At 32.9% G+C, this 12798-nt stretch overlaps 2 protein-coding genes across 2 annotated transcripts; both read left to right on the plus strand.

Moving 5' to 3' along the window:
* Positions 1 to 606: 606 nt before the first annotated feature.
* Positions 607 to 1936, plus strand: LOC11436295 (60S ribosomal export protein NMD3). Its single transcript, XM_003611178.4, has one exon. The coding sequence runs from the start codon at positions 608 to 610 to the stop codon at positions 1670 to 1672; it is 1065 nt and encodes a 354-aa protein (XP_003611226.3). The 5' UTR covers position 607; the 3' UTR covers positions 1673 to 1936.
* A 9320-nt stretch (positions 1937 to 11256) lies between these two features.
* On the plus strand, positions 11257 to 12300 carry LOC11436823 (AT-hook motif nuclear-localized protein 1). Its single transcript, XM_024784132.1, has 4 exons — positions 11257 to 11280; positions 11493 to 11631; positions 11769 to 11935; positions 12187 to 12300. Exons 2-4 carry the CDS (start codon positions 11502 to 11504, stop codon positions 12298 to 12300), a joined length of 411 nt encoding a protein of 136 aa, XP_024639900.1. The 5' UTR covers positions 11257 to 11280; positions 11493 to 11501.
* The last annotated feature ends 498 nt before the right edge of the window (positions 12301 to 12798 follow it).

The raw sequence follows: 12798 nt of genomic DNA on the forward strand, positions 1-12798 counted from the left end.
AAATATCCCCAATATATATATATATATATATATATATATATATATATATATATATATATATGTTGAGGTGCCAAATGATTAGTATGAGCGAAAATTATGTTCTTGTTGGTGATTAATTTTCATAAATAAAGAATAAAATGATTCTGCCAAAAAATAAATAAATAATAAAAGGTAGCCTATTGATTGATAATGTTGATGATTAGCAAATTTTAAAATATTATTAGTAGTTTGTTGAGATATTTTATGCTATACAAATATTGAAAATAAATTAAAAACTTTAATAAAATATTAAGTTGATAAGAATAACAAACGAAACGAAATTTGTTGAAATATTTATGTCAAATAAAATATTAGTTTTATAAAATATAAAAAAAATAAAAATATTGAGAATAAACGTTGAAAACAAGATGTGGCATAAAAAACACTTTTATTCTAATCCGTAACAAAAACATGATCTTATTTTATTTGTTTGCTTTGTTTTTTATTTTAGATTTTCGGCTTATAAGGGTTTTTTGTTATTTTCTTATTTAAAAACTTAAAGGCAATAGAGAGCTATTTTCACAAATTTGTCTGTTGAAAAGTTTTTCTTCTAGGTTTAGCCTCTTGCATGCATAAGATGGAGGAAGGGTGGGTTGGTGTTTTGAATGTTCGTCAACAACATGTTTGTCAACTACGTACTTTGTTTCATTTGGAGCAGATCAGCGTTTGGACCAATTTTACTAAGCTTAGTCATATTATGAGAATCAAAAACAAAATCGATGACGATGAAGGTTTGTCTTTCTGTTTCAATAGCTTATCTGATGCTACGGATGTTGTCAATCTTATAGTGGACATACTTCCTTCCAAGGTTCGGTTGAATATGAATATGATTCCTCCTGAAGAAAGATGCATTTTTTCTGTTGAAATCGTCCCAATTTGTTGCGGGGATTTGATTATTCTGCCTAGTCATATTGCTGCTTCTTTCGGTCCAAATATTGGTCCTATTGTCATTTGTACTAGGGTTGCCAAAATATTTACTTTGCTTGATCCATTTACCTTGACCCACTGTTTCTTAAAGGCTGGTCAATACTGGGATGCACCCTTCACGCCTTCATTCTCTAGGCCTCAGTTAGTGGAATATGTTGTTCTCGGTATTAACCTCAAGGAGGAATTAGAGGAGTTGGTGGAGGAGAATAAAGAGAAGAAGAAGCTGATTATTGAGTTGTATGCTGCTGATGCTGTTGCTGCTGCTGCTGCTGTTGTTGCTGCTGAAGCTGCTGCTGCCAAAAAATATCGTTTAGCTGATGCCATGGTTGCTCGTGTGAAAGATATTGGAAATAATAATCACACAACTTTTCAAATCAAGACTCATCTTGGTCGTATTTTAAAACCCGGTGACCATGCTCTTGGTTATGACCTGTCTTCTGGAGGAGTAGATACAAACCTTCCTGCTGCCATTTTGATCACCAAAATTAGTTATGCCGAAGAGGAGAATGGTAGAGTTGTTGCTGTTCAGGATAAGTGGGAATCTGATTATCAACTCTTCTTAAAAGATCTACAACAAGACACTAAACTCCTCTTCGACCGAAGAGCAATCTACCGAAATCGAACCAACTGCCATCCATTTGACACAACCATCAAATCCCCCTTTAGAAGACCTTTTTATCCATTGGAGGATTTGCTTGATGGATGATCCACTTACAAGCTTAAACAAACATCACTTCTATTGATGTTTTGTTACTTCCAATAACCAAAACAAGGAAGATGCTTTTCATTTATTAGCTTTTTTCTATTTATTCCGATAACAAGAACAACTAGTTCTTTTCACTTACTCTGTTGCAATTTGCAATTTCTGTTTGATATTTATGTTTATTAGAACAAGTTATGTGTGCTTCCCAAACCATGCATGTCATTAATTATATTCGGCATATAAAGTACCTTTCACCATTTCACCTCACCCTTTCATTTACTTTCCTGTCTTCCATGTGTTGCACTCAAACATGGCTAGTTTTACTTCTTTTCACTTGGAATTAGTAGACTAGAGTGGCACCAAACTGTATTAATGTGTGATATTTACAGTTTCACCATACTGCTGTAAAAGTCTGTTATGCAGAAAACTGCATTAATGAGTGATATTTCACAACTTGCAAAGAGTAATGCTATACTATGAAATATTTTGCTTAGAAATGTCGTGAGTGCACACTTGTTAAATATTGCAGGAACCGATTTTTTTTTATTTTTTTTTTTTATCAATAATGAAATGGTTCAAGCAGTAAGAGATTTGTTCACTTAAACATGTAAGCAGATGTTTAATCATGTGTAAAATTGTAATTGTGTGGTGTGATTAATCTTGATGATGTTTAGCACTAATTTTCGTTTGATAAACTCTATTTACCTCGCTCTTTTTCTCATCCATGGTGAATATATGGGTTGAAACAATGTACTTTAGAAGGAAGGCCGAGGTCATTACCAACAAACTATGAAGATTGCTCTTACACACCTAAAAATTATCTGCAATACCCCAACAATAGTTAATAATTTCTTTCATAATTCTTTCTTATCATAATTAAGGATGTACATGTCATTTTATTATTATGCATATTTATTTCTTATCATAATTTTCTTTCATTTTCTCTCGTATCAAACTATTTAGTAATCTCTTTTTTCATTTCATTTTATTTTCTTCGATAAATGGTCGTTCGAGATATAGTACAAACAAACATTAATAGATGTAAATGTTTCCTATGTTTTTGAATAGTTTTTTGATTCATTGAGAGGTTACATATTGTTAACTTTGCTTTTAGGGTAAGCTCCAAAAATTGTTAAATTGTGAATACCGGAAAGCCCTGGAGAAGGCGTGTGATAGAGTACATAGAGAGATTTTGTGGAAAGCCAAGAAAGGGGTGAGGATTGCCTATATTAGAGTTATCCAGGATATGTATGAGGAAGCTTCGACTAATGTGAGGACGCGGGATGGGGATATCGTAGATTTTCCCATAACAATAGGATTGCACCAAGGGTAAACCCTAAGTCCTTATCTCTTTACTCTAGTTTTGGATGTACTGACGGAACACATCCAAGAGTTAGCACCGAGATGTATGCTTTTTGCAGATGATGCAGTCTTGCTTGGTGAGTCGAGGGAGGAGTTAAATGGGAGGCTAGAGACCTGGAGGCAAGCCTTAGAAGCGTATGGTTTCCGCCTGAGTAGAAGCAAGACAGAGTATATGGAATGTAATTCAGCAAAAGGAGAAGTGGGTCTACCTTGGAGGTGAAAGTTGGAGATCATATCATACCCCAAGTTACACGGTTTAAATATCTTGGGTCCATAGTACAAAATGACGGAGAAATAGAAGCAGATGTAAATCATCGTATTCAAGCTGGGTGGTTGAAATGGAGATGAGCCTCAGGTGTTTTGTGCGATAAGAAAGTACCACTTAAGCTGAAAGGAGGAAAGTTCTATCGGACAGCAGTCAGACCGGCAATGTTGTATAGTACGGAGTGCTAATAAGTACCACTTAGTTGGAAATGTTGTTGGTGGTCGCGTAGCTGGTCCATTGGTGGTTGCAAGCTGTAAGTACCTGGGAAAGGAATAATAGGTTTATAAAATCAAATCAAATATTTAGAGGCTAATAGTCTAATATGTTTTTGACATACTAAAACACCAATTAGAAGAAGGTTTATGTAGTAGTTAATCTCGGATAAGTAAAGTTTATGTAATTCTCATCAGGTAATGGTAGTTACTTTTCTTGCAAGTGAACAACATGAGCAGAAGCTAAACACACAGAAGAATGAGGTAATTTCAACAGTAACGCCAACTGTAGCTGCTCGCATGTCTTCTGCTGGTCCAATGCTTAATAATTTGTCATCTTCATCTTGCTTCCATGGAGATAATCAGTATAGAATCCCTCCCAGCAGTGGCAGATACTAGGAATAACTCAACTGACATAAATGCATCATTTCATGGAAGTTGATTCTAATTTGTACTTGCTAGACAGTTTTTCCTTTTGGATTAAATAGATATGCTTATTATTCATCTTTTGTAATGAATGATGTTTTGATGTACTTTTCAAGTTATATTGGCTATGAAATTATTTAGTTCTTGAATTATGACAATCACTAATTTTAGAATGATTTCTAATTATTAGCATTGAGGCTACTACATTTGAATTGGCTTATGAATAACTTATTTAGGCTTATGACATTGAGTGGTCTTAAAGAGTCTTCGTCTAAATCATAATATATTTAACCCCATATGTTAGCATATCAACAAAAACACGTTAAAAGAACCCAAAACAAGTCTCAACTCTATACAATAGCGAACAATTCAAAAGCATTTTTAATAGCTAACTACCTCCTCTCTTCTCTCCTACTATAAGGTGAAAACTTGAAGTTTTGTTGGATACTATCCATCATCTGACCATTTAATATTATGTCAGTTTGCCGACATAGTACCCGTATCCAACAAAATTTTAAGGTACCAAAGAATTTTCATTACCATAATCCGTAAGGAAAAAACCCGAGTTTTAAGTATGATTCATCGAAATAACAACTCTGCCAATTCAAAAAGTTCACCACCGTCTTCAAGTGAATATCATGTACATCTCCACCAATGTTCCACAACCTTATCTCACGTTTTTTTTATGCCTTCATCTTTATTTTTTCTAGGATACATAGCATACATACATATTTTATGGTTATTAACAACAATTTAGGACTTAGGTCACGTGTACATACATATTTTATGGTGTTTTTAGATAACATATTTTATGGTTATAAATATCAATTTTAGTGTGCCTCAAAAATTATTTTATTAGTTTGTAAGTGACTATATTTTCTGTCTTTTTTTTTTAAAGATATATGTTCTGTCATTTGTTATACTCGATGCATTTACATTATTAACCAAACAAGTGTGTTAGTGTGTTAAAATAGTTAGAGGTAGTTACTGATCAGTTAGACAGTCACTTTAATTAAAGTTTGTTAGTTTTGTTAGTTAAGTTTCTTTTTTCAGCACCTGAACCTATATATATAAGGTACTCTTCTTTACTCTATTCGGTTAATAATAAAGATCAGTACTCATTTCTCTTGTTCAAAAGTGAATACCATTTTCTTAAATCTTTCCAGGAATTTTCTGTCAACATCTACAGAATCATAATCTGCTTTGGGTATGGACGAGTAAGTTTGGACTTTGTAGTAAAATTCATGGCGGGTGCTAGCAATAGTGGTGCTTCAGATACTCCAAGAGATTACCATGCAGCTCCAAGAACCGGAATCCCAGCTTTTGCCGGTGGATCCGCAGCTGATTCAACATCTCAGGGAGGCATTCCACCGATGCAGACGGTGGCACAAGCAAAGAAGAAAAGGAGTCGCCCCAGAAAGTACGGACCAGACGAATCTTTTAACTTGGCGAAAGAAGAGATGTTAAAACTACAGAACATTGTGATTTTCATCATAAAATATGGATGGGTTTATTAAGAGAGCATATAATCAGTTTATAATATTAGGATGAAAACAAATGGAACCAATATAGAAACCAATGATGTGTGAATTTCCATATTATCCATCCAAACTAATAAAAAAGAGTGTTGTTGTAATAGAGTTACCAAAAAATGATTGATATCCATATTTACATCAAATGAAATCAAGCAAAGAAGTAGCATAGATGAGTGAAGAAAATCTAGTTTAGGATTAGAGTTAAGGTGATATGTTGAAAGTGCGGATCATGAACATCAAATCTTTATTTGGAAACGCCTTGAACGTGCATATTTTTAGGTGGCTTCTCTAGATCAAAAATTAACTTATCACATACCTCTAACATATGTTCTCGGCAAAATTTGAATCATTGGCCGCCTAAGTATTTTTTTTTGTAACTTGCTCTCTTTGCCGTTATCAAGCGACACTTATACCTTTTTTGAGCTTGTTTGTCGATGAGTGTGAATTTTTTCCGTGTTCCTTTTAGAAATATCATTGATATCTCATTTGAGAAGTGTTAGATATAAAACAAATTGCAGTGTTAATTAGAAGTTATATATATGTACATTTCTAAAACATTTACCAAAGCATTATAAAGATTTATTGTAGGAAAATAGCATGTTTTATTTAGTCAAGAGATTAGGAAAACAACATTACAATTAACTTGATACTAATTGGAACCAATGAATGAACCAACAATGTGCAGATTAATGTTACATAATCGTTAGGTTTATAAAAGAGATTGCAAGTTTCATAGACTAACCAAAAAGGGATTTTTGCCAATATTTACACCAGACAAAATGAAAAGAACAAATGACATTCCAAAGTCAAGATAGTTTACGACTACAGTCCAAAGCGATACGTCAAAATAGTAGAAGTTCAAATAGTTCAACAACAAAGATCTACTTTGGAACAACTCGAATTTGCAAGTTCTTCTGTGACTTTTCGAGATCAAAGATGAGCTTACCACCTTCTTCCATCACTCGTTATCTGCAGAAATTGAACCACTGCCCACCCAAGTAATTTTGATAGCTTGCTCTATCGGTGGTAATGAGGTGACCGTTATATTGTCTCTGTGTCTGGTCATCAATGAGAGTGATTGTTTTGCGCTTTCCTTTCAAAATTGTTCTTGACACCTCTTTTGGGAAATGATAAACAGGAAAATAACTGCAATATTAGTCTAATACATATTTACATAGATAAGATGATCTTATGCAAATATAGTTACATATAATTTATAAAATAAAGGTAGCATAACTGATTTTAAGCTAAAGAAAATGTAGCATGACTTCTAATTTATCTTCCCATTATCTTCCTATAAAGTCTAGATAAATGTATACATGTACATATATTTACCCCGTTGACCAATTAACATTGTTGAAACAAATGGAAATTAAGCATCACTTTTGCATGTGCATATATAGCTAGCACCATTTGACATTGATGTCTTCGAACATTTGGTGCAACTCTCATAATACAATCCAAACTGGTTAGGATTGAATTTAGTTGTTTTCCAAATAGTGATGCAATATGTTTCCTAACACATATTATGCACATGAAATAAAGAATAATGCAATATGTATTTTTAATTTGTGCGTAAAAAAACTCAAAGCATGTTCGTGCATAAAAAAAGCAGACATTGACTAAGTTTATAAATTGGGTTTGTCTAACATGTGCAACATTGCACATGTTAAAACAACTAATAGTAGTAACTTTTTCTTGGAAAACTATAATTATTTATTTAAAAGTTTTATATTTAATATTAAATGTACAAGTTCCAATACAAAATTTCTATTTTAAACTTCTTAACATGTGCAAATTTGCACATGATAGAAAAACCCTTATAAATTCAACAATTGATCTAAACTAAGACAATTTGGAAAAATCGTTATACGAAGTACGTTGAGAAGAAGTCGAACTCTGACTTAAGTTCCAACTGAAGCTTTGACTCTGAGCTTGAGAAGTGTTAAGGTCACGACAACAATTCAAGAAACATGGTCAAAAAAAATCAAATCGGATTGTGAAATAATAAGTTATTCTAACACTGTATTTTGAAATCATAATGCAAACTTACTAAGTCTTAAACTTCTCAACAATCGGATGATGTAGGTTGATGAGCAGCCTCGAACCTGACCAAATTGTTACATATATTTGGATTGTCGTTGACTACAAAATGGAAGCAAAGAACTCAAGGTAAATAGAAGGTAAATGATAAAGCTACGGAGTATTTTTCCCATAGTGTTACATCAACTATATTTACACAACATAAGGAAATACATCTTTCGGGTCATTATCAAACTTAAACAAAATCCTATCATCTGATGCTGACAAAATATAAAATAATATCTTTTCTATTTAACAATTTTTAGTTGTTTTGAATAAGAAAAAGATATGCATAGTTTGTTCCGATATAAAGATGCAATATATATATAAGGTAACCCCTAATATGGACCTCATATTTTTTGGTCCACCCATGATCCTCTTTACATGACTGAGTATAGCCAGTCATTTTCTAATTAGCAAAAAAAGTCATTCATTTTTTTTAGCAATTTAACTGGGTTTTGTTTTTTTATTGAGTTATGTTCAGTCTAGAATTGAAAGCTTTCACCTTTTGTTTTTCCTTGTTGAGAAATTAGGTTTCTCTTTTCATTTTGATTATACCCATTTAGAAGTGGAGTTTTAGTGATCTGAATTGGAATTAAGAAGACATATATGATGCCTATTTCATTGTATAATATATCTCCAACAAGAAATCGATTAAATGGTAAACTCCAAAAATGGATGACAAACACAATGAATAAATTAATTTACTAAATTACACAACTTAAAACTTGAAAGGGACAGCATGTCACCTGCTATAGATAGTCACATGAAGAGGACCATCGATGGACCTGAAAAAATAGGGTTCATATTAGTGGGCACCTATATATAAATATATATAAAGATAAGTATAATTTTTTTAGGCATCTATACTTTTTTTTGAAGAAAAGACATCTACAATTTTACTTTTAATTAAAATCAAAATTTTATAAAAATTGTACGCATTAGCGTAACAAAAAAACAGACACACATAAAGTATTACTCTAAACGTTAATATGTGTGTCTACATATTTGCGAGGTTGAAGAAAGAAAATAAAAATATTTTGTATCATTAAATGATACCGTGAATAAAAATATTTGTGAGGTTGTTATGATTAAACGATATTTAAATTAAATATATAAGTGATAAAAAGATAATAAAATTTCTTTGAAAAAAGGTGATAAAATTAAATGGAACCTCCTTAAAAAAATTAAATGGAACGGCTAAAAAAAATTAAATGGAAGAAAAAAACATATTGAAATATAATATTAGAAAATAAAAGAAAAGGTTCCCAACGTGAATTGAAGATAGATACTTGTGAAATAAATTGTCGAGAAGTAGGACTAAATAAATATATAAAAAATTACTTTAAAATAATTTAAATTTTAAGTTCGCCCTAGGCCACCAAAACTTCATGGTACCAAATTGTTTTCTTTGCCATAATTCATAAAAAAATAAAAATAAAAATAAAATAAAAAGGCTTTTCAAATATGAATATTCATCTCTCTCAATATACAATATGAATATTCATCGTTAAAAAACTCTACCAATTCAAAAAGTTTACCACCGTCTTCAAGTCGAATATGTGTATCTCCATTGATGTTCCACAAACTTATTTCACATTTTTTTTTTAGAGCTCCTATATTAGTGCACGTCCAACTTTTCAACACCCACTTAACACACTTATTTTTTTCTGTATCTTTCTTTTCGGATCACCATCAGATAGGTCGTATCTTAGGCAGGGCGACCATCCTAGGCCCCAAAAAATAAGTACGAAATTTGGGCCCCAACAAAAATAATTAGGGGTTCATTAGGCTATAAAAAATTACTTAAGTTCTAAAGGGATTCATGGTTGTTGGTAATGGACTAAGTTCTATGTTGACTCATGTATAGTTTATTACGATGTTATAAAGGGAGTTCAAATCCTTAGTCTTCCACCATCCCAAACCCTTCCGTCGAAAGAAAAATCAGCGCTTTAAAAAAAAAATCAATGTTTTTTATATGAAGTTTGATGTTTTGGTTAGATAATTTCTTAACGTAGCAAAAACTATCATCTTCAAACAAATTATTTTTACACGTTAGAAATTTGAATTTTTATATACTCTTTATTTAGGACCCAAACTATAAGTTTGCCCTAGGCCACCAAAATCTTAGAAACGACCCTAACATATCACATCTATCACATCATTTTCTCTATTTCTTTCTTTCTCAAATTGTGGATGAGAGCATTGGCGTACATAGATCATTACTTTTTTTATACCCTCATCTTTTTTCATACATACATACATATTTTATGGTTATTGATATCAATTTAGGACATAGATCATGTGTACATTCGTACATATTTTATAGGTCATGGGTTATGGTGTATTGTCTACATATTCTGTCATTTGTTATATGCATAATGCACCATGACCCAACCAAACTGACTAAAATTGATGATTTTATGGTACAATAACTTGATGGAGCTATGAGCACTCTCAATGAGCGAGGATGGTGCATGAAGAAAGTGCTACTCTATGATTATATATATTCTTATTTATCTACCTCTTGGTTAGTGTGTTAAAATCGTTAGAGGTTGTTACTGATCAGTTAGACAGTTACTTTATTACAAGTTTGTTGGTTATGTTAGTTAGTTTCTTTTTTCAGCACCTGAATCTATATATAGGGTACTCTTCTTTATTCTTCTATTCTGTTAATAATAAACATCAGTACTCGTTTCTTTTGTTCAAAAGTGAATACCATTTTCTTCAATCCTCCCAAGAATTTTCTGTCAATATCTACAGAATCATAATTTGATTTGGGTTTGGACGAGTAAGTTTGAACTGTGTAGTAAAGTTCATGAAGGGTGCTTCAGATACTCCAACAGATTACCCTGCAGCTCCAAGAACCAGAATCCCAGATTTTGCCAGTGGACCCGCAGCTGATTCGACATCTCAGGGAGGCATTCCACCGATGCAGCCGGTGGCACCAGCAAAGAAGAAAAGGGGCCGCCCTAGAAAGTACAGACCAGACGGGTCTTTAAGCTTGGCGATACCTCCCAAGCCAACATCTAGCTCCATCGGCGAAGCTGCTAAGTTCGAGTTGGAGAATCCAGGTAGCAGGATGCTTAATTATGTAGATATCTTTTGAAAAGTAAAGTTGATGATCTAGTAACATTATTAGTGTCCTGCTAACGAAATTGCTACTATCCAGTGTGTAGTAAAACGCAAACTTTGTGGTAACTAATTCTCAGTGACAAGTCTATGCAATTCTCATTACTCTTTCCAATGGATTGATATGTATCAGGTAGTGGTAAGCAGTTCTCTGGGAAATGAACAGTCTGAGCAGATGCTAAAAACACAGGAAAATGAGGTGACTCCAACATCAACGCCAACGGCAGCTCCACCCGTGTCTACTGCTGGTACAATACCTAACTCTCATCTTCATCTTCCTTCCACGGAGATGATTCTCTTTCTTTGTGATCATGCGCGTTTCATGGTTGAAATGATTGTGAAGGAGTGTCGAGAATAGTGTATTTTGTTGTTTGGAATGCTTAATATTGTATTATTAGTATATATCAAGTTATTGGTGGTACTTGCATCAATTTAAGATATAAGTGTAAATGTTGGTTAAGCTTTCTTACATGTTGATTATATTCTTAAATGTTGATTATTTAGTGAAAGTGCTTTCTTTTTTTCTCAGGCCAATTGCCTGCAAGCTCAGTTAGTGCTACTTTTACACCTCATATTATCATTGTGAATGCTGGAGAGGTAATATCATTTTTTGGATTTTTATGATGCAAAGAAATTCTATTTCCCATAATATTCATAATTAGATAAGTGAACATATATCTTGATATTTTTAACTGGTCAATGCACAACTTTAACTACAATTTCTTGCAATAGTTGTATTCATTTTCGATATCACTGGAATGATGACTGATTAGAATAAATGGCTACTACTTGTCTTTTGATTGTCTCAGGATGTTCCTATGAAGATAATGTCATTTTGTCAGCAAGGACCAGAAGCTATATGCATTCTATATGTAAATGGAGTCATATCAAAAGTCGTCATTAGTCGACCTCAATCGTCTCGAACATTATTCACATATGAGGTGAAGCGTTTATCTAATAATCTGATAGTGTAATAGTATCAATTTTTCCTAATTCAATGTACTAATATGAAGTTTAGGACCTTAGGTGTACTTTGTTAATCATATGTTGTTTCTGTGTGATTCTTTCAATAATGCAAATTGAAGTTCACGGTAGATATGAAATTCGAACTTTATCTGGCTCATTCATGCCAAAGGAAAAGTGCGGAAGGCGAAGTATATCTGGTGGCATGAGTGTTTCTTTGGTGGATCTACATGGACATGTTGTTGGCGGTCGCGTAGCTGGTCCATTGGTGGCTGCAAGTCCTGTAAATGTAAGTACCTGGGTAGGGAATATGTCTTTTTCACAAACTAAAGTCTAGCAGGATGCTTATGTAGTTAACTAGTTATACTTATTTATCTTGGATAAGTAAAGTTGATGATTTAGTAACATTATCTGTATCCTGTTAAGGAAATGGCCACTATATAACAAATTTATGCAATTCTGGTGATTTGTGGTAATTAGTACTAAGTGACAAGTTTATGCAATTATCATCACTCTTTCCAATGGATTGATATGTATCAGGTAGTGGTAGGCAGTTTTCTGCCAAGTGAACATGAGCAGAAGCTAAAAACACAGAATAATGAGGTAATTTCAACTCCAGCTGCTCCCATGTCTACTGCTGGTCCAAATACCTAACAGCCTATCTTCATCTTGCTTCAACTGAGAGGATTGGTAGGCAATCCTAGCTGTGGAGGATACTGGGAGTAACTCAACTTACAATAATGTATCATTTTATGGAAGATGATGTATATAGCCTATAGGACTTCATCTAATTTGTGCATTTCTAGACCATGTTGTAATGAGACTCCCATTTTTTTTTGTCTGTTGCAAGTTTACTAGAATGAGCTTGTTTTGAGTTTTTCCTTTTACATTTGAATTAGCTTATGAACAGCTTATTTAGGCTTATGTAAGTGCCTTGGTGGTCTTTAAAGAAACTGTAAATGACATGCCCATAAACAGTTTTTAGCTTATTTTGACACTTTTTATGATAGCTTATGAAAATACTCTCTCTGCTTCTTTTTGCTTATGACTTTAGTAGAAAAACTTTGTTTCTTGTTATGAAGATTATGAATACTTGTGGATGTTCACTTTGTCTATCTCTATACTTTCACATTCCACAATTCTCATAAGTAA

Source organism: Medicago truncatula, chromosome 5 (assembly GCF_003473485.1).
Source record: "Medicago truncatula cultivar Jemalong A17 chromosome 5, MtrunA17r5.0-ANR, whole genome shotgun sequence".
Taxonomy (NCBI): Eukaryota; Viridiplantae; Streptophyta; class Magnoliopsida; order Fabales; family Fabaceae; genus Medicago; species Medicago truncatula.

What these genes read in the sequence shown, in the direction of transcription:
- LOC11436295 (XM_003611178.4), top strand. Translation starts at nt 608, where the DNA reads ATGCATAAGATGGAGGAAGGGTGGGTTGGTGTTTTGAATGTTCGTCAA.
- LOC11436823 (XM_024784132.1), top strand. Translation starts at nt 11,502, where the DNA reads ATGAAGATAATGTCATTTTGTCAGCAAGGACCAGAAGCTATATGCATT. An exon ending in ATTCACATATGAGGTGAAGC is followed by an intron (nt 11,632 to 11,768) that starts GTTTATCTAATA and finishes TGCAAATTGAAG; the next exon opens with TTCACGGTAGATATGAAATT. An exon ending in TGGCTGCAAGTCCTGTAAAT is followed by an intron (nt 11,936 to 12,186) that starts GTAAGTACCTGG and finishes GATATGTATCAG; the next exon opens with GTAGTGGTAGGCAGTTTTCT.